Here is a 22,143-nt window from a genome sequence, read left to right as displayed (position 1 = left end):
GAGCCCGCAAATGCTATTTTTTTCAAGGTATTTTTAGCAATAGAAATATCTGCAATTGAATAAATACTCAATACAAATGTTTATGGCAAAGAAAGAACATTGATATGGAGACAGGCGTGGGGCAGATCCTTCTTCACAAAAGTTGCATTAGTGCACCTTTGACTTAACAACTTTTTTACATTTTACTTTGTGTTCATTATAAACTGCAATATGATAGAAAACTGCGTAATAGAAACCTAGGTCCATTGACTTCCTGGTCAAAACTGCAGAACTGCTAAGCCTCTTCATGTAGTGACATTTCACGGTACCATACAACAGATTGTCATGTTACTGTTAATCACATCAAAAATAAGATGTGATTTTATTTTTGAAAAGTAGAAACATGACATTTTAGAACCTTCCATGTGTCTGAATTTGTCCAATAATATAACAACTAAGTAGTACTGGGCTGTAGAGGGTAGGTGAAAACAGGCAGCCTCAGGTGCGGGACAATACAGGCTTCCTCAAACATGAAGGAATCAATCAAAATACAACTTTGAGTAAACTAATGATGAGTAAACACCATTGTAACAAGCTGAAGTCTGATTTTGCAGAATGTGTCCTCTTTAAACTGAAATAGTTACATATCCAGCTGAATAGTTGCTGTCTTTATGGATGTATGCAAACATCATTCATTAGCCCTCAACAGCACTGTGTGGAGTGATTTTTTTCTGTAAGAAGATATCACTTTATTTTGCTGGTTGTTCTCTGGTTAGATAAACGCTTTTACGCATTATTTTCTGTTTGTATCAGCTTTCCAAATCCTCTGTGACTAGCCTTTGTCCATGTATGTGTGTGTGTGTGTGTGTGTGTGTGTGTGTGTGTGTGTGTCCGTGTGTGTATGTGTATGTGTGTGTGTGTGTGTGTGTCCGTGTGTCCGTGTGCGTGTGTGTTAGTGTGTGATTAGCACAAACCACTATGACATGTTCAGCCGGGTTTCAGCCATATTTGTTTTGGAGCACAGGATGTAGAGGGAAAGGTCAGAGGTTACTGTGCTAAATCCCCCTGAGCAGTGCCTCCAATCCCACATGTGGACTGTAACGGGACTACGCCGCTGACTGAGTAGTCACACCACTACACTGTGCTGCCGGCATTTGCCAATAAAATCACCCAAAAAATGAGGAGCAAAATGCTGAGTAGACAAAAAACAAGAGAGGTAATGTTTCAGGAGTAGTGATGGGCAAAGTGAAGCCTTATGAAACAGCAAAGCATTTGAACCAAATGTTTTGAGGCTTCGAAGCACAGACTTCTCCAGAGTGATATCTAGTGGTTTGTGTTAGTACTAACACAAACCACTAGATACTACTACACTAGATACTCTGCTTCTTGACCCAGAGTGGTCCGAAACACATTCTTTAAAAAAAATAAAATATTATAAGAACATGTAAAAAACAAAACAGTGAAGGGGAGATCAAGACCAGAGAGAGATCAGATATAAATAAAAAAGCTGACATACAACAAATCATAAAACCAGAAAGAGGAAAAATGTATGGCATAGGAAACTCAAAGAAAAAGCACATTTTTTTCCGAAGCCTATCAAAGTTATCCATTTTCATGTCGAAGTATTTGCCCAATATAATATTAGTCCAGTCCTTGGTTGTCGGTGCATTTTGTGCCATTGTAAGAGCCTTTTTCTCTGCTGCAAGGAGAGATAGCTGCCAATTGTGTCCATGGCAGGAGTCCTGAGGCCCAAATACATAGATCTGAAATCCAGTGGGATGGTGATGTCATACATTGTCTGTAAGGCTTTGTTGATCTCAGTCCAATACTCGCAAACAACAGGACAGTCCCAAAACACATGATAGTGATTTGCCCCCTGGCTGCCACAGCCTCTCCAACAGTCTGCATTTCCCTGTGAGTAATGGGCACTATGATATGGTGTTATAAAGAAACCAGACACACTTTTCCAACCGAATTCCCTCCAAATATGTGATTTTGTGGTTTTCCACTGAGATGTACATAAACTTTCCTATTCTTCATCAACCAGTGGTCACACCAGCACAGCAAGCTCTAGAAAAAAAAATCATGTTTTACAAGGTATCTGGAATAAATACAAGATATGATCATGAAAATAACAGGAATTTTGAGGCAGTGTTTTGTAAGTCGTTGAAGGATAAATGATTTTTCCGCTGCCTCATTTCAAAGCAACAACCTCCAACAATTCCCGGATGTACTATAGGCACAGTCATATCAGCATTTGAGTCATGAAAACATGAAATGAAAAATACTGCATTTGTAGAATAACATCTTATAAGCATATTTTACATGTGTGTTAAATGTGTCACCAGTCAAATGTACAAAAGATTAAAGGATTAACATACAAAAGGGAAAATAGAAAATATAATCCTTGACAAGAGATTTGTCAGTCACATTTTGTTTTTATTGGTAAGCCCTATGCATAATAACAAATATAATAATGTTAAAACACGGTCGGTGTTGCAGGCGAGAACCAGAAGTGATTTCCTTTTTATGCTAGCTTTAGCCACGTCCTACGACACAAACTTGGAATTACTGAACTTTTTGGGAATTACTGAAATTGTCCTTACAATTAAAAAGCATAGTTACTTTACGATTCAGATTAGATTCATAAAAAAAAAAAAAAGAATATATATATATATATATATATATATATATATATATATATATATATATATATATATATATATATATATATTCTTTAGCATTTTAGCATTCTTTAGCTTTCCTGTAGCAGAACTCTGCTTCTTGACCCAGAGCCAGGCCCATGGAAACACGCTTCGCCATTAACAGAATCATTCCAAAGCACTCCAAAGCCAGTCTGGGGCGTCAATGCCGGATGAAATGTGGCGATTGTGTCCTTTTTGAGCCACCGTACAAATGAATATTTATTTAGAAAATATATTTCTGTTTAAGACAAATATCAACTATCGGTTCAATCGAATCAATCCTGTGACTCCACTGAAAATCCACATTTCCTCAAGCCAACTCCAGTTAGAAATAGTGTTCATTCTGAGAGTTTCCTTCCTAGAGACTGTATCCTGTTGCCTGGAGACCAGACCCTCAGGTACTGCACATGAACAAGGCCATGTGTGGGCCGGGAGCACAGGATGGAGACTCCATTCACACTGTTCACAGAGAAACGCAGAGGAACGCAGAGAAACGCAGAGCAACGCAGAGAAACGCAGAGAAACGCAGAGAAACACAGAGAAACGCAGAGGAACACAGAGAAACGCAGAGGAACACAGAGAAACGCAGAGGAACACAGAGAAATGCAGAGGAATACAGAGAAACGCAGAGGAACACAGAGAAATGCAGAGAAACACAGAGAAATGCAGAGGAATACAGAGAAACGAAGAGGAACACAGAGAAATGCAGAGAAACACAGAGAAATGCAGAGGAATACAGAGAAACGCAGAGGAACACAGAGAATTGCAGAGGAACACAGAGGTACACAGAAGAACAGAGCATGTCATCTGCCATCTTGGGATTGTAGAATATATATGAGCGACCTAAAAAAGGGACACATATTGTATGAACATTGATTTATTTGGGCAATGGCTGCATAATAGCAGGCCTTGAGTGCCACAGCAATAGAGGCCCAGATCCATCACACCAGACAAGAGCAAAGCAGTCTGGGAGTAAAACCCACAGTCCCAACATGGCTGACAGATGGTGCCCAGTTTTTCCACTTTGGGAATGGCCACTCACTCACTGTATCCTGCTCACTTGTCTCAAACACTGGCACAAACGGGATGCGTTTCCATGGCAACCACTATGAGATGCCAGCTGGAGGAGGAGGAAGAGAAGAGGAGGCTAGGGTCAATGCTGGAGAGATGCGCCTATATTAAAGGACACAGCTTTTAATCATGTTTTTTCTCGCTTGGGTACTTAGTATTAAATTTCTGTATAACCTATGTAAAATAATAATTTTACATCCAGTTCAGTGTAAACCACAATATTGATATAATTGGCTTCATAATAGAAACAGATCCAATGAATTCCTGTTCAAATCTTCATAATACATTTTTTGGGAGTAAGTTTGCATTAATGTGCTTTTATCTCAGAAAGTCGGAATTTTTATGTCACTAATAATAAAATGACTGAGCCTACTCTTTAACAGTGTTTAATAGAGCTAAATGTAGCACCTGTACAACCACTCTGTGTGTTACTTACGTGAGAATGGTGGGTGCTTTAAGTTCCTAAAATACACATTTGTAACACAGAATAATAATAACAGAATAATGAGACCCAGTTTAGCCAAAAATGTGTATAAAGACCTTTAATAAGTAATAATAAAATCCAAACAATAATCCCTTTAAATTTGAGCAGAAACCACAATAATTTCAATCACAAATGTTTAAAAAAAATAATAGAATTATCCACTTCCAAGTTCAATCCAATTCAAGTATTTCCCCAACGATGGCCAGTACACAGAGGAGAACAACAAAACACAAGTGCGGTGAAACGGTCTCACTCACACACACAAAGTTACTAACGGTACTGATATAGGATGAACAAAAAAACACACAGTGCAAGCCTGTCACACTCTTACTCTATCAGTGAGTTCTGACAACATCCTCTCATTTCTAACTGGCACCTGTTTTCTTACACTCCTTAATTTCATGTGTTTGAATTGTCCGTGTAAAGAACAATTGTTAATTAGGGCATGACAACATTTTCACATCCTTTCTGCCAGTGCCAAACAGTTGACGCTGCGGTCACGCTACCTCGAGAATGTGGGAGTCTTGCCATGGACAGTGACGTGTGGGACAGGTTCAGTATGCACTATGGACCAGAGTTATAAGAACTATACAGGGAGCAGGACAAAAGAAAGAACCATGTGTCTGTGCAGTCCTGTCTCAGCTATTACACACTTTTACACAAAAACGTTTTCGATAAACATATTGAATATATTTCATGCCACTGATAAAATATTTCCTGCATGTTTGAATTAAATCTGTATTGTGCCACAAGTGAGACATCAATCAATCAATCAATCAATCAATCAATCAACCTTTATTTATAGAGCCCTTTACAACACTTAAAGTGACCAAAGTGCTTCACAATAAAATCAAGGCAATACAAAATACAGAACTAAATAATAAACTGTACAAAATAAAGTGTCATTACACTACAGTGTTAAAAGCCAGTCTGAATAAATTTGTTTTTAGCCTAGATTTAAAAAGGCTAAAGTCAGTGATGGTGCGCATGTCGGGGGGCAGTTTGTTCCAGAGTCTGGGACCAGCAATAGAGAAGGCTCGATCACCCCAGTGTTTAAGTCTGGCTCTGTTTAAAGCCATTTTAAGTTTTAAAAACAAAAAGCAAAATTTTAAAATCTATTCTAAAAGAAACAGGAAGCCAGTGAAGAGTAAAAAGAACCGGGGTGAAGTGCTGATGTCTGGGGGTGTTTGTTAGAAAACGCGCCGCAGCGCTTTGTACAAGTTGAAGGCGACTGGGAGACACCGACATAAAGTGCGTTGCAATAATCTATTTTTAAGCTGATAAAAGCATGAATAGTCCTTTCAAGGTCGATGTGATTTAAAAAAGGCTTGACTTTAGCTAAATGACGTAACTGATAAAAACTTGGTCTACCACACTGTCAATTTGTTTTTCCATTTTAAAATTGTTGTCAAAAACAACACCGAGATTCTTTACGGTCGATTTCATCATGGAAGACAAGTTATCAGAATTACACAGCACAGAATCACCAAATAAAATGTACTTGGTCTTCTTTAAATAAAGGAAATTCTGCCCTAACCACGTCTTTATGTCTGCGATACAATCAGTCAAAGATTGAAGAGCATCACTTTTGACTGGAAGCGCAGGTAGGTAAATCTGAAGATTGTCTGCATAGCAGTGAAACGCTAAAGGTGCCTGGCTATAATTGACCCCATGTGGCAACATATACAGAGAAAACAACATGGGGCCCAAAATAGAGCCCTGGGGCACTCCACAGACCAGGGAGGCAGCAGAGGAGAACAGGTCCCCAATCATGACAGAAAAACTTCTGTTGGTCAAATAAGACTTAAACCATGTTAGTGCAGTGCCACAGATACCAACAGAGTTTTTAAGACGAGACAACAGAATTGAATGGTCGACTGTGTCAAAAGCCGCCGTTAAATCTAATAGAACAAGGACAACGGGGCGCTTGGCATCCACAGACAGGGCAATATCATTGTGCACTTTCAGCAATGCAACTTCTGTGCTGTGTCGAGATCTGAACCCGGATTGGAATTTTTCTAAAATAAAGTTGTTTTCTAAAAACTGTTGCAATTGCATAAAAAAACACTTTCTCAAGAACTTTAGAAATAAAAGACAAGTTAGAAACAGGTCTAAAATTTGACATGACATTAGTATCAAAATTGTGGTTTCTTAAGAAGGGGTCTCACTACAGCACGTTTAAGAGGATCAGGGACACAACCTGAGCTGAGACAAGAGTTAATAAAAACCATAAGGGAGGCACCCACAGCGGAGAACACTTCCTTAAGCAACTTTGTGGGGAAAGTGTCTAAAGGACAGTTTGTAGCTCTCATTTTTGTAACCAATTCTGTGAGGGAGGAGGACTGGTTCAAATTGGTTGAACATTGCAGTATGTACAGCAGTAGTGAGAAGACTGGACTCATGGTGGAACTGCAGACATGTACTAAACCTTTTTAGATTAATATTGCAGTTTACAATGAACAAAATGTAAGATCATGATCTACTTACGTTATAGTTCAAGATGAACCTGAAAAAAACATTTATCCTATAATGAACAGCTGAATGAAACACTTCATAGACGTTATTTATTCAACCCACAATAGCTTTATTCTTATCGTACTTCAAAAATTCCTCCACTGGTGCGTCCCAATGATTGCCAAAAATAATAGTCCTCAATTAAGGAAACAAATGTGTGTACTCCAAGATTATTGGGATAATCGATAATGGTGATTATTCAGGTCACAATATAATTGTAAGAACACAAATATATAATTGTAAGAAACCTATGCAATATTGAATTAATTACTGTTTAATCCATACGCCAAAATAGTACAGATATACATACATATTTTACTAGGTTGTTTATGAGACAATAGCATTGCTTTTTCATTCAGAAAGGTTTCATGTCATTATGATGACTCTGATGGCATTGATGAGCCCTTAGTCTTGTGAATGAAAATAAATGAAGGATTACACTGTGTCAACGATCGCTACGAATACTACAATCTTCGTTTTCACAATAATTATTACACTAATATTTGACATTGTGATATCCCCAGTATGTAACTAATAATATTATAGTGTCATCAACCCATTTGAACCAAGTAATGTTGCAGCAAAAAGCTTTTGTTGCGGCTAATACCCCATAAGGCTTCATCAAATATTTTACAATTAATTTAAAGGTTTTAAAGAATTGTAGTGGTCACCAAATGCCTGGACGAGGAAGTGTCACATGACCACAGCTGAGCTCAACCTTCTCAGTCCAGAACAAAAGGTGTGAACAAGAAGTTAATGAGACACATGTCAAGATGTCAAAGGCATGTAAAAAATATGTATCACTATATTTCTTATTTACAAAAAAAAAAAAAAAATCACATTGATTGGGGACATTTCATGAATTAGTCTCTTCCAGAATCTTCAGCCTTCTCATGAAAAACAAAGGACAGCATGTATAGTAGATGTGGGTGTTGTGTCCTTCAGAAGCGCGTGGAAAAGCCGCTCAGCTCCAGCTTGTCGATGCTCCTCTGGTTGGAGAAAGAGGCTCTGGTGATGCGAGAGCTGGGACTGCCCTCTTTACTCAGCCACACCTTCCTGAGGACACAGCAGGACAACACGGGAGAGTTAGAACACAAAATCAATTTAAATGTGCTTTTAAACTTGTTACAATAGGGAGCTCAGAAAATTCCTGTTTTCACCTACCCCTTATCCCCGACCACATCCCAGTACTTAAATTCAGACTCCGAGTGACACATTCTAACATCTCACGTAGCCTCTACAAGAATAAAACATCTAAATGAGAATCTGCTGCTTGTTATGGTGAAATATGTCTTATCTTATCAGTTCTGCAGTTTTGAATTGACCTGTTTCTATTACTAAGCCATTTTAGATCAATATTGTGATTTATGATCTACTTATATTATAGTTCAAAACTGTACCTATAATAATAAAATAATATGTCTCCTTTAAATCATAGTCTAGTATCGTAGTCATAATTATAGATGATACTTAACCTAAATCCTAATCTTAACCCATTTTAATCCATACCTAAATTTGAAACCATGTTGTTGATCTAATAATACATATATTTGTCCCACGCCTGCCTTGTACAGACAATATGTGTTCTGCATTGCCCCAGTTCCTCTATGTCAATCCCAGCTTGTCCTCAGTGATTCAGATTTGTCTTTTTGAAAAGGCTAATAAGGAAATATGGATGTGGCTCTATGTTGAAAATTACAACACATGATTTTATATTCCAGAGAAACATGTTTTGTTATTATTTTTTACTGCAATTTGTAGGGAATACTTTTTGACAAATATTAGTTATTGGACACAACAGCGGGAAGAACATCAGATATCGGATGGATCAAAGTCCATATCAGATCATGTCAGTGTGCGTGTGTGTGTGTATAAGTAGACGTGTGTATAACCTTGCAGCTGCTCACACATGCAGCTGTTCAGCACATGTGTTGCTGTGGGTCGGCGCTAGACCAAACAGGATTTATGAGGGACATATTTGACATGGTGAATTTGATTGCAATATTTTAGACAATCGCGGCTTTAAGAGTTCTAGAGTGCATTTTAGACTCTTTTTGAACACTCATTCTCAGTATTTTATTTTGTATAACAAAGGATAAATATTCTGCATTTTGTGTTTTGTTGTGGCCCTTAAACACACTCTGCTTTGGCCGCTCATGTTTTAGAACTTAAAATACTGTGTCTACTGAACACATTTATTTACCATCAGGATGAGGCGTTAAAACTCCACCTACTCCCAGCAGAGGGAATTATCATGTGGAATAAACAAAAGCTAGCTTGCCCCGACATGCTAATATAGCATATATGCAGTTGTAATGATCGTGATTTGAGGCAGAAATGCTCCGAAAGAGTCAGGTGTTAATTTTATGGATGTAAAAACAACACAGAGACCTCCGGATCTCCAACTTTGAGTTACAAAACTGGGAAATGTTTGTGTTTTGTAAGGCTCAGAGGGGAGTTTAATGAAACAAGTGTGATGGTCAAAACATGGTCAAAAGTGTGTGTCCCAAAACCTGGCATTTCAGCCAATAATGACACTAAATTAAAGTATTTTCTTTTATCATAGGTGTGATGATTAAAAGGTACACAATCATGAGTTTCCACAGACCTGGTACGTAACTTGGTCTGGATGTGCAGCATGTCATTTTGTTTGTCTCATTTGGTTGACTGGAATGTTCAGTATGGTTTTAGCTCATCTATCTCCATTGAGACTGAAGAAAGGATACATTACAAAACAATGCCATTAAATCCTGATTTTAACGCTAAAACTAATGTCTTTTGACTTTGCATGGACTTTAAAAACATTGGGGAGCACTAAATTATCACTGGATGACATCATACAGTGGCAGCAAGCATTTCGAGCTCTGGGAGACAGACTAATAATGCACTGCATGCGTGAAAAACATTAAGTCCGAGTCTTGGGCACGATTTAAAAACTAACCTTATTTCTAATCTTTACATCTATAGAAGGACATCTATAGTGCTGCTGCCATCTCCTGCTGGGACGGGAAAATGGGAGCATTCCTCTGCCTCTATTTTTACCCTGAGAATGTGGCTGTTTGGACCAGGACTGACCGCATGTTTTCTGACCATGACTGGGCATGTGTGTGTAGACTGCGTGTGGTTGGTTGTGCGTGTGTGTGTGTGTGTGTGTGCGTGTGTGTGTGTAGTCTGTGTGTGTGCGTGTGTGTGTGCGTGTGTGTGTAGTCTGTGTGTGTGTGTGTGTGTGTATGTGTGTGATTTGTGTGTGTGTGTGTGCGTGCGTGCGTGTGTGATTTGTGTGTGTGTGCGTGCGTGCGCACGCGCGTGTGTGTGTGTGTGTGTGTGTGTGTGTGTGCGCGTGCTTGTGTGTATGTGTGTGTGGATTAAAGGAGATTGTAAAGGATCAAGGTCAACAGTATGAAACTGTGCTAGGGAGAATAACAGAAACATGTGGAAGTGAGGTGGAATAGGTGTCCTATTTAGTTTTGTTATATTTTGTTTCTATTGCTGTAGTATGATTACAATAAAGAAGAAAAGGGCGATGGAACAACTTGATAAACTGCCTGGTCATTAGGAAAAACATGTATCACTCTAGAGCAGGGGTGGGCAATTATTTTCTTCCGAGGGCCATATTCAAATCCAGGCAAGTAGCGGAGGGCCGGCCCGCGATCATTAGTGTGAAAAAATAAAATAAGATAAAATATCAAATAAAATATCACTTTTCTGTCAAATATAGGCTACTGAATCTATTATTTAATTAATTTCATGTAATCTTTATTAAGGATACAAGTGCAGACAGATGTTGAAAAAAAAAACTAAAATCTTTCTAGGGGCCGGATTAAAACATGCCGAGGGCCACATCTTGCCCCTGGGGCCATAAATACCCAGGTCTGGCCTAAAATATTTTTAAATATTACTTGGCTTGTTTGGTGGGCAGGATTATAAAGACAAACGGCCCGTATGTGGCCCGTGGGCCGTAGTTTGCCCACCCCTGTCCTAGAGTGTCAAAGTACTTTTGAATGAACGCTGAGTTTAGTATTTAGCATCTACAAATCTCCATTGGTCTACTATTAGCCATGGCCCCCCAGACCGGTTCACTTTAGTCTCAGGTACTTATGTTAACGTTGGTCTGTGTTTCTTTGTTCACGTCTTGGCTCTGGGTCCAGAGGCAGCGCTCTGCTATGTGGGCAACTGACATCACCCAAACATAACTAATATTTCTAGTTTTTAATTGTGAACATGACCTCAGCAATTCACAAAAAGATGTAGTCATTCCAAGTTTGTGTACCTGTGAGACGTGGCTAAAGCTTGAGTAAACAAGGAAACTACTTCAGGTTCATTGTCAGCTTTTTCTGCATTTATTTTATTTCTCTGCACCTTTAGCATCTCTTCAGGAAATGCATTGGGTTTGTATATATTTAGATACATTATGCACTGGAAATGTAATATTTTGGTTGTTGATATACAGGAAACGGCCATGTACTCGTTTTGCTAAGTCTGTCTAGCCCGTATTAAAGAAACAACGCTGAGGAAAAATATTTTTTGGCACCATGTACCAATGAGTAAAGAACATTGAAACCAATATTATTATTATTATTATTATTATTAGGCCCGAGAATAACGCGAACAGTAAAACAAGAGTGAACATTTTGAGTGAAAAATATTGAAACACGGCTCAGTAGCGCCACCTCAAAAATCGGTGCAGGGTCATGTGGGGACATGGGGCCAATGGGACCCCGACGCCAAAAACGGTCGCAGTAAAAATACAATGTTCACTCCAAAAACGTTTTGTGCAAAAATGATGAGCTGAATGTAATGATATACAATATATATACCTATATTTTACAAAGGCTCTTACAGCGCCCCCTTGAAAATTTTAATTAAGTAAAAAAAAAATTACTTTGACGCAGACAAACACAATTTGGCACAGATATTCTTGTTGCCATTCTAAACAAAAAAAAGCCAAAGGCCTCTAGCTGCAAGCATGTTACCATGGGAACCCGACAAATATTGTCATTGACTTTCATGAGTTTTTCCCTCTCTTTCCCTCTCTCTCTTTCTTTCTCTCCCTCTTTCTCCTTTTTTTCTTTTTTTTCAAAAACAGTATAGCGTAAAACACGTACTTTGAAGACGTTCAACTACAGTAGGTGGCGGTAAATTCACCTTTTCAGTTGGCTGGCAACCGCCATTAAAAGTAACACAACAACTTACATGGGTTTTGGTTTACAAACATTTTTAATAAGATGAAAAAATTTACTTTGACGTAGACAAAATTTGTCTACGTTAAGTCTGTTTGTAGAGCACAAGGCAATTCAACGTGCGTCACGCAAAAGAAAAAAAATGCATTAAAAACACAGACATGACAAAAATTACAAAACCTTTCAGTCATGTGCGCAGCTAAACTTAACTGTTTTAGCTTAGATTTGAACATAGCCAGAGTAGAGGCCTGTCTCACCTCTTCAGGAAGACTGTTCCAGATTATAGCTGCATAAAACTGGTTCATATGGCACTAACATGTCTGAGATGTATTTTGGTGCTAGGCCATGGAGAGACTTGTACACAAGCAGAGCTGCTTTAAAGTCTCTTCTCTGAGCCACAGGGGCCAGTGCAGAGACCTGAGAACAGGACTAATGTGATCGTACTTCCTGGTTCTAGTCTTGACCCAAGCAGCAGTGTTCTGGAAGTACTGCAGCTGTTTTACAGCTCGTTTGGGGAGGCCAGTGAGCAGGCCGTTACAGTAGTCTAATCTACTGGGGACAAACGCAAGGCTCTCCAAGTCTGATTTAGACACTATACTTTTGACACTAATAAAATCTAGTACAGACACCCTTCTTGCCATTCTGAACAAAAAGCCAAAGACAGCATTCCTCTAGCTGCAAGCATGTTACTGTGGCAACCTGGCAATTATTGCCATAGGCTTACCTGCGTTTTGGTTGACAAGCATTTTGAATGGGATGAAAAAAATGGTCGGTATTAGTTCATATACGGAATTGGGACAGAAGTTACTAAATCCAACATGGCGGCTCAGGAAGTTACTGAATCCAACATGGCGGCTCAGGAAGTTACTGAATCCAACATGGCGGCGACCGAGACCGGTCCCGCTTATACACAGCCAACTCAGGAAATAATGCACTAATTTTGTCTCTTGGGTCCAAATCCGAAGTGTACAAGGCATTTGATGTGCCAACCATGAAAAAATTTACTTTGACATAAACAGTTGAGATTTTGCACACTTATTCTCCACATCACACTGAACATAAAAGCCAACGAGGACATAACTCTATTTCGAACTGTGCGATCATGAAAATGTGAATGAAGTAGTATAAAGTTTGTACTGTTTGTGAGGGAGCGGTGATGTAGATGGCAGGATTAGAGGTGTGTTCTTCACGGTGGCTAGGGGCCCCTGTATCGCCCCGCACGCCTTTAATTATTATCATTATTATACTTCAATGAACAAAACGCACAGACGCTTTTTTAGGCAAAAAAACATTAAAAGGACAAAGGATGTAAACAGATGTTGAAAAAATAAACAATCAATGAGCTTGGCTCATTCAAATTTATAATTATGATGTAACCTCGTGGCACAGATTTTTTATATAATCTCATCTCACATAGCAGTGAGATGATTAACAGTTAGTTAAGAAAAAGCTCAACATTTCTCCAAGGACTAGTCTTGGAGAATGGTTGGACATTTGCTAATTTCCTAATTTTCCTCCTACAATTCTCACTTTCATGTGGGTTGCACCTATTAGTTTTCTGATTGAGTTTTTCTTCTGTACACAGTGAAAGTAGAGCCCACCCACACACTCTCTACTCTCTTTCCTCTCTCCATTATTAGCTTCTCTACAAGCAGAAAACAGCTGCTTCCTGTTTCCCTGGCGCACAGGAAGTGAAGTCGAGGTGGTTTGGAGAAGACGCTATAATTAAAGATATTTGGCCCGAGTGTCACCTTGAATATGATGGTTGACGCCACCAATTCAAGTCACATTTATACTGATTAAGCTAAGTTTGGATTCCCATACCATGCTTTATTTACACGTGTTAAGATACAGTATTATTAGCAGATAACCATTTATAACTTTTAAAGGTGCACTAACATTCCTGGTGGATATTATATATTTACATTTTTAATGATTAACAATAATGTATTTTTAATTAAGTTGTGGTTTAACAACGAAGTACTGTTGTTAAAATGTATTTGGTTCTGAAAAAAATAGTAACATATCAAAGAATATGCAATTTATCAATTATTGCATGTATCGCAAAATTTTTATATGATTGCATTATGAACCTTTTTGTATCGTACTGAATTGTCAGGAACCATGCAATTCCTAGTCTTATACAGTATGATGGTGATAAATAAGTGAAATGAGGTATTAAAAAGTATGAGTCCTTAAGGCTACAGGACACATACTTTTTAACACCTCATTTCACTTATTAAACATAACACTAGGTGAAGAGAGGCTTAAGCCTCTCTTATGTTTAATATGATCCATAAATATAAAGGAAGTGCAGTGGAATCCATCACTGACCAATGACCTCAGAATTGGATGGGCTTCTACAGCTGTCAAACAGGCAGATTTTGATCTGTTATAAATGCGATATTTATATGTTATGGTTTGTTATGATGATTTGTATTCTGCTCATGTTATAAGGTTTTATTTTTTGAGACACATATTGTGCATCTACTTGATGTATTTTATCATGTGCTTAAAAGCCCAAATCACAGTGGTCAAAAAAATATTGTATATATCATTCATCTATACAAGAGTGTAACACTGTAAAAAATAAGTGTTTAAAAATAAAAATAATAAATGACAAAATAATACCCAATGTGTCCACTAAATGTCACCGTTAAATCTATTCTACACATAACACTTTGAGGCAATTTTCAAATGTAAAGATCTAATTAGTATTATAAAATATGCATATGATCACTGCAACATTGAACAGTTTTAATAAGAGTATAGTTTTGCTGTTTTGACGCCTTAGTGTGCGTGTGTGCATGGGTGTGCATGTAGGTGTGTGTGCGCGTGTGTGCGTGTAGGTGTGTGTGCGTGTAGGTCTGTGTGCGTGTGTGTCTGTGTGTGTAGGTCTGTCCCCGTGTGTGTGTGCGTGTAAGTGTGTGTGTGCGTGCGTGTAGGTCTGTGCGCATGCGTGTCTGTGTGCATGCATGTGCGTGTAGGTCTGTGCGCGCGCGTGTGTGTGTGTAGGTGTGTGTGCGTGTGTGTCTGTGTGCATGCATGTAGGTCTGTGTGTAGGTGTGTGTGCGTGTGTGGGCAGCAGGTCCCCCGGGGTGATGATGTCATTGCCAGGAGACATCCACACCCTGGTGACATCACTCCTGCTGGACGAGCCTCTGTAGTCTCAGCACAGAGCAACTCGTCTCTGGTGAATGACTGATTATGATGAGAAGGATTCAGAGGACAATTTACAGGGACCGAGGACAAAACTGGGAAAGAGAGTATGAGGAGGGGTGTGGTGATCTAATCTAACTCCGCCTACTGCCCTGCTCATGTTGCACAAAGAGAGAAACATATAGGAAGGATAATAGCCTATACATGTATGATTTGTGGCCATTTTGCAGTGGTTTGATAAATCCTGTCTTAGAAATACTCAAGTACTAAAACAGGGCTTCCAATACTTAACTTAAGTTCACATATGAATATGATGGTGAATACGAAAACATTATTGTCCACAGATGAGGAAAATTGCCTTTGGTTTCACCAAAACAATTAAAAACAAGATCCATATGTTGCACTTGGCTTAACATTTCATAATGTAATGTATAAAAGATGAAGTAATAATGGAGAATACACATTGTTACTGAAGATTCATAGTGTAAGCCTCTTTGACCGCTCTTGGTATAAAAGAGTTCTTGTTCTCATAGAACATTAAACACATTTAGAAATAAATAAACAAATACAATCCAGATTTCTGATCATAAAAACACAATGGTTATCAGCAGAAGGTGCAAGGACATTCTACTTGTGGACTGAGCAGTAAATCAGTGTAAATGGGGCTTAATATATAGCTGGTATTGCTTCTAGATTTACCTGCATTTGAAGGTTATTTGAACACTGAAATTATTCAAGAGGAGGTGTAAAAACTTGCAAATGCAGAATTTGTTAATCTTATTGTCTTTTAAAAGTATTTTATAAAATAGGGACTCCAATTTCATGTTAATTTAACAAATATCTCTGTTTTTTTTTTTTATTACTGTACTGATAATGTGAAGTTGACATTCACCTCAGGACTAATTACAAAAAAGCCAGTGTGCAAAGGCTGCAGGTGGCCTTCAATGACACTTTCAGGAGGAGGACTAGTGCGACTGAGATGTTTGTCCCTGCATGTGTAAACGCTCAAGCTGAACTAAGATAAGAGATATAAGATACTATTTTATTTGGAGGTGGAATAAGTCAGAATCCTGTGGTCAAATTATTTATTTATTTTACCATTATTATTAGTATTATTTTGTCTTACGCTAGCTGTTTTTATTTGATCTTTATCTATTTTCCCCCTTCATTCCTTATTACGAAATGAGAGGTTCTGTCTATAGGAGTTTTATAAGAGTTTTTGTTTATAAGAGTTCTTCTATTAAGAGTGTTTTTTAAACTTCCTATAAGTTATCTGTCCTTTTCCTCTGTATCTCTGACTTTTTAAAGGCAGACTAACAGGTCTTTGAGAGCCAGAATTCTTGCTGATTGGCAGGTGGTCAAAGACTTATTATCGGACTTAGCATCAATAAATTGTTTATTTTTGTACTTGTGTTTGTCTATTTTAAAAGGCGAGTCTAGAATAAAAGTTGAAACAATGAATAAACAAATTAGCTGGTTGTGGACAATGGACTTCATAAATGTCCTGTACATAAAATTCATTTCTTCAAGTTCGGCTTTTAGTCCATACTGTTGCTTGGTAGAAAAAGCTTCAGTTGTAGTCATCTGGACTCAGTTAGAAAAAATAGACGTTTCGACTCTTATCCAAGAGTCATTGTCAATAAAAGAATTTAGATCGAGAACTCCGATATTAATACTGTTCTGTGGTAAGACCCGCCCATTGGGAGGAGCCTTCCTGAAGTAGCAAGAGTTGTTTGTTTCAACAGAAACTCCCCCCTTGTATCTACCGAGCTAGCCTATTCAGAATTTTAATGGGCTATTAGAATCCTCTTTGTCTTTGTGAGACCCTGGCTCAACCACCCTGAGTACCTGATTAGCATCTAAATGTCCTGGTCCTGGTCCTCTACCTTTCCAGGGGTTCAGTATCCCATTATAAATAACAGGAAGATTAAATCTTAGCCCTCCATTTCTGTTTAAAGAAGGTCTTTCTTTTTTAACAAAAATAGCTTCCTTGACTCCTCTTTCAAACCATCTTTTCTCCCTGCTTAAAACCTTAACCTCACCGTCTTCAAACGAGTGATTAGAGGCTTCAAGATGGAGATGCACGGCACTCTGTGGACCTGAACTAGTATTTCTTCTGTGCTGATAAAGCCTCTTGTGTAAAGGCTGTTTCGTCTCACCTATGTAACATTCTTTACAGCTTTCTTCACTGCATTGGATCGAATAAACTACATTGCTCTGTTTTTGAGTCGGCAACTTGTCCTTAGGGTGAACCAGTTTTTGTCTTAAAGTGTTTCCTGGTTTAAAATAAACAGGGACTTCGTGTTGTCTAAAAAATCTCTGCAGTTTTTCCGACAGGCCAGACACATAAGGGATAGAAACACCCTTCCTTCTCTGTTCAGTTTCCCTTTTGTCCTGCTTCTTGGTTCTCTTCACTCTGTTGAGGGCCCAAGCGGGGTAACCACCAGGGTCTCACAAAGACAAAGAGGATTCTAATAGCCCATTAAAATTCTGAATAGGCTAGCTCGGTAGATACAAGGGGGGAGTTTCTGTTGAAACAAACAACTCTTGCTACTTCAGGAAGGCTCCGCCCTTCCTGAAGTCTTATCACAGAACAGTATTAATATCGGAGTTCTCGATCTAAATTCTTTTATTGACAATGACTCTTGGATGAGAGTCGAAACGTCTATTTTTTCTAACTGAGTCCAGATGACTACAACTGAAGCCTTTTCTACTATGGAACACGCCTGGACGAATGAGGGATTACACCGACTACATACTGTTGCTTGTAAAAGCAGGCATTTATAAACAAAATGAGAATGATATTGCCTTTACTTTTAAAAAAAAATATTCTGTTGGATGAGAACTATTAGGAACCCTTTCATCCAATTGGGGATTACTTACATGCTGATAATGGTTTAATGGTTTAATGGTTGATAAACATGGGTGTGAAAGAAGACCTTTCATTCTGAAACACTCGCCAGCAAGCCCGCTGCTGTATTTGAAAGGACTTATCGTCCTCTAGTGGCTGGTAGAGCTCATTACACTATGACTAAATCCGGGTGCAAAACTGGTCACCTCATCCATTTCTTTGGTCATCAGACAAAAATATTATTCCCCCCAAAAAACTATATATGACAAAATGTGTATTGTTACATGATGCCAGTACTCACATCTCCTCCACCATCTGTGCTGGCCCCTGCACCTGCCCCACCACCGTCCCACCGTGGGTGTTCTTGACCCAGCCCACCAGGCCCAGGTGCTTTCCCTCGCTCTCCGTGTACTGGACAAAGGTATACACATGTACATATGGTAAGTCCAGAGACATCCTGGTCCACAGTATGTGCCCAAATGAAAAAAGTTAACTTACCATTCGGAAACACACACCTGTGAAAAGACAAAACAATAAAAAATAAAATAAAAGTTTGATTAAAAGCTTTACAACTATGTTTGGTGCATGCAGTGGCTCTGGCTCCAGGAAGTGGAAGTTTGTCAGTCCTGGACCATCTGCAGTCTGTCTGTCTGGGAGTAGGATCTCTCCTTCACTGTAGTTCTCCCAGAGGTTTCTACTTTTTCCCAAAGAGTTTTGCAGGGTTTCCTTGCCGAGAAGGGGCAGGGGCTGCTGTGAAAAGGGTATCCATTTGCCTATTTCCTGTGAACATTGTTTAATCTGTTTCCCTATTTCACTGTCGCCGTTTGAGTGAACTGCTGTCGAGAAATTGGGTATTACAAAAATAAATTGAATTGAATCTTTTTTCATTTTGCAAAAAAAAAAATGATACAAATCAGTCACAAAAATAACAAGGTTATACAATTTTACAGTAATGTCCAACAAAAAAGAAAACCTTGTGATAGTCACTGCAAAGGATCAAATGGCAGATATTGGTTATTTGGCCACAGAAGTTAGCGAGAAAGAACCTCCAACTAAAATGACGAGCCTATCAGTACCTTTTGACCATTTGACATGTGTTTTGCTATTTTGGCTACTTCAATTACTGTTTAGTGGATAAAATTGCATGCAAAAGTGAAAACAAAAAACATCCAGGTGCTGAGCTCATACCCCGGGTCTCCCATGCACTGAACTATACTGCCATGTGTAATATAGATACTAAAAGAAGTTACTGGTCTCACTTCACTGCTCAATTTATTATTCAAATATGCTGTTATTGATGACTGTATTTCTAGTGTCTAATCATTATAAACGTGAACAGAGCCTTAGATACAAACAAAGCAGTTGGGAACCATCTGCAAACATCCAAGATTCCCACACAGGTTTATTCAGTGTGGTTTGAGACTGTGTTGTCCTCAGAGCACATGTGCAAAGCTCTAAAACAAGCTGCTGTTCACTCCGGTTCTCAAAGCTCATGTTAGAGAGCGGAGCATGAACGGGCCTCTCTTCAAGGTGAGAGAATGCACACAAACAGAACAAGAACAATTTAAATAAAGCTGACATATGGTAATTTTTATTTATTTATTGGTCAATCTCTGCTTGCCTTGATTGCCTTGGACATATTATGCTAAATCCAGTTTATGGAGCTTTTAACCTCAGTGTTTCTTACTCATTATTTTACTCAAAATTTTCTTTTTTGATTGATTCCTACAGGCTTGAGTCAATCCTGTATTGTCCTGCAACTGAAGCTCAAGTGTTCTGAGAACTCCTGTTTTCACCCACCCCCTATCCCCGCCCACATCTCTGTACTTAGTTGGGATTATTTGCAATTTAAACTCTCAGAGTGATACATTTATAGTTCCAAAATGTCATGTAGCCACTTTCAAAAATAAATGCATGTAAATGGCAATCTGCTGCTCGTTACAGTGAAATGTCATTAAGAAGAGTTCTCAGTTCTGTGGTTTTCAACAGGAAGTCAATGGACCTGTTTCTACGACTACGCCGTTATTATATTGCAATTTATAATGAACAAAATATAAAATTATCTTCTTTTTTTTAGTTTAATACTAAGTACCTGAAAAAGCCTAATATGCCTCCTTTAACACAGCCGCATGCTCCTCTAAGGGCTGCACAACGTAAAAGTGCAGGCTGAATGCTGCAGCTAGTTTTTATTTTAAGCTCCAGCAGCTCAGTTTACGCTCCAGAACTACACCCACATTTACAGTAACGTGCATTTAACAGTAACGCAGCGTGTGTATACTGACCCTGCACGTGCCCAAAGATCTCAAAGTCCACAGACACCAGACCTGACATGATCCTGAAGACCACCACACACACAGGCCTGCTGAGGAAGAGGAGGGAGGAAGAACTGCTGCTCGGTCTGCTGCAGGCTGAGGAGGCGACGCAGAGAACTGGCGCCTTCTGCTGGAGAACAGAAACACATCAGCACCAGAATCATTGCGCTGTAAAATGGTCATTTCAACTAAAAAACGCTGCAAAGAAATCTTGAACTTGAATAAAATAGATCACTGCATTTGACTCAAAAGGGTTTGTACTAGATGCAAACGTACTTCTAGTTGAATATATTTTAGACAACAAAACATGGCTAGTTCAGAGGTTCACAACTAACACAAGCAAGTTGAAATGTCATTAATTGCCAGTGCAAGTTTATATTGACTTAACTAAATGAGGCTGTAACAGTTCGATTACAGTTCTGCAAAAAGGTGGGTAGTACTCAATTACTTTTTATAATCGTACGTCTCGGAATAGTTGTCAGACAACATAATTTTATTCCCACTTAAGTGATATATTTATTAGGGCTGTACAAAATAGTAAAGTATCAATATCACAATATTGGTTAATGCAATAATCAACAACAATATCAACGACAAACTAAATATACCGCAATAACGTATACACATTCACTGTCGCCCTCAGAGGCAACTGTTGTGATTTTGGGCGTTACAAAAATAAATTGATTTGATGATTTGATTTGATACAAATGTACCATTTAAAAATATATATATATTTAAAAAAGAACAACTGATTTTATTACGATTTTCTATATAAAATACTATACTAAACCAAACCTTGATTTAGTCTAGATGTTCTCTCTGCTAAGTTTCTATTTTGAGTTTGAAGAGTAAATTAAGGCATGTATATTTATGTTTTTATATAACATCAATTATTGTACTAAAAAGTATCTAAAACATTTTGACAGTTCTTAACAGCCATGTCGTTTATCGCAATATTCTCCAATATAGTGTAGCTTTATTGAAGTAAAAGTAATCCTATAATATACAGATTTATATATTGTACAGTAAAAGTGTTGTTTTTCTTCTCACTGTGAGTAAATCTACAAGTGACAAAAGTTTTATGTTGAAATAATTAGAACATTTGTATTTTCTTGATATTGTAGAAAAGCTTCAGTTGTAGTCGTCTGGAGACTGAATCTTTTTATACAACGGATCACTCCTGGACAAATGAGGGATTACACCAACTTTTCTTGATATTGTTTTATATAGACTAAAAAACTGAAAAAAAAAAGTATAGGTATAGATTATGGAAGAAACATTTGTTCAGAACTAACTTTCAAATATGAAAAGAAAAAGAAACCTAGATGCTGAATTTTCCAGTATACATTTTGTGTGGGTTTTTATATGTCTCAGTTAAAACATTTAAAATGAAAACTTAAATAGATCTTCAAACCATTGCAAAATTGATTCCAAGAAAGTTCATCTTGGCATTTTGATTCTTTGTCATGAAAATAATTTATTTAATAATATTTTTTCACTATGACTATAAAACTGAGGGCTTGAAAGTTTGCACTTCATATTTAAAAGGCATTAAATAAAAAAAAATTATACTGCAAAATTCAACAACTGAAATTTAGATTGAAAACAACTCAAACTTGTTTTTCAGGGATAAATTTCAAGTGAGAAATTTTCCAGTGAAATCTTTTATCTCCCATATGTAATTGGACAAACAGTTCTTTTGTCATGTCTGCACTTCAATTGTCCAGTAGATGTCAGCCACCGCTAATCCATCCAAATCCTCACAATGTTTGATTTGATTCACTCTGACAGCGCTGAGTCTCTGTTGGGTTTATTCTTGCTCTTAACACTGCACGCTTTGTGTTCCTGAGTGTTCCTGAGTACTGTGTTGAGGATTTCAAGGAAACGT

The 22,143-nt window shown here is 38.1% G+C and overlaps 1 protein-coding gene across 1 annotated transcript; it reads right to left on the bottom strand.

The window, feature by feature from the left end:
* Positions 1-7,637: 7,637 nt before the first annotated feature.
* Positions 7,638-20,358, bottom strand: LOC140351608 (acylphosphatase-2-like). The gene is made up of 4 exons (XM_072437506.1): positions 20,226-20,358; positions 18,442-18,458; positions 18,245-18,354; positions 7,638-7,809 (listed from the first exon to the last, which is right to left on the bottom strand). The coding sequence occupies exons 1-4, from the start codon at positions 20,272-20,274 to the stop codon at positions 7,695-7,697; spliced, it is 291 nt and encodes a 96-aa protein (XP_072293607.1). The 5' UTR covers positions 20,275-20,358; the 3' UTR covers positions 7,638-7,694.
* Between the last annotated feature and the right edge of the window lie 1,785 nt (positions 20,359-22,143).

Source organism: Eucyclogobius newberryi, unplaced genomic scaffold (genome assembly GCF_026437365.1).
Source record: "Eucyclogobius newberryi isolate DKJ021-1_F unplaced genomic scaffold, fEucNew1.0.hap1 SCAF_8, whole genome shotgun sequence".
In the NCBI taxonomy this organism is placed as follows: domain Eukaryota; kingdom Metazoa; phylum Chordata; class Actinopteri; order Gobiiformes; family Gobiidae; genus Eucyclogobius; species Eucyclogobius newberryi.
This window is presented reverse-complemented; position numbering and strand designations above follow the sequence as displayed.

Coding starts and splice junctions, on each gene's coding strand:
- LOC140351608 (XM_072437506.1), bottom strand. CDS start 20,274: ATGTCAGGTCTGGTGTCTGTGGACTTTGAGATCTTTGGGCACGTGCAG. Junction 7,810..18,244: donor GCACAGATGGTGGAGGAGAT/GTGAGTACTGGC, acceptor CTGTGTCCTCAG/GAAGGTGTGGCTGAGTAAAG.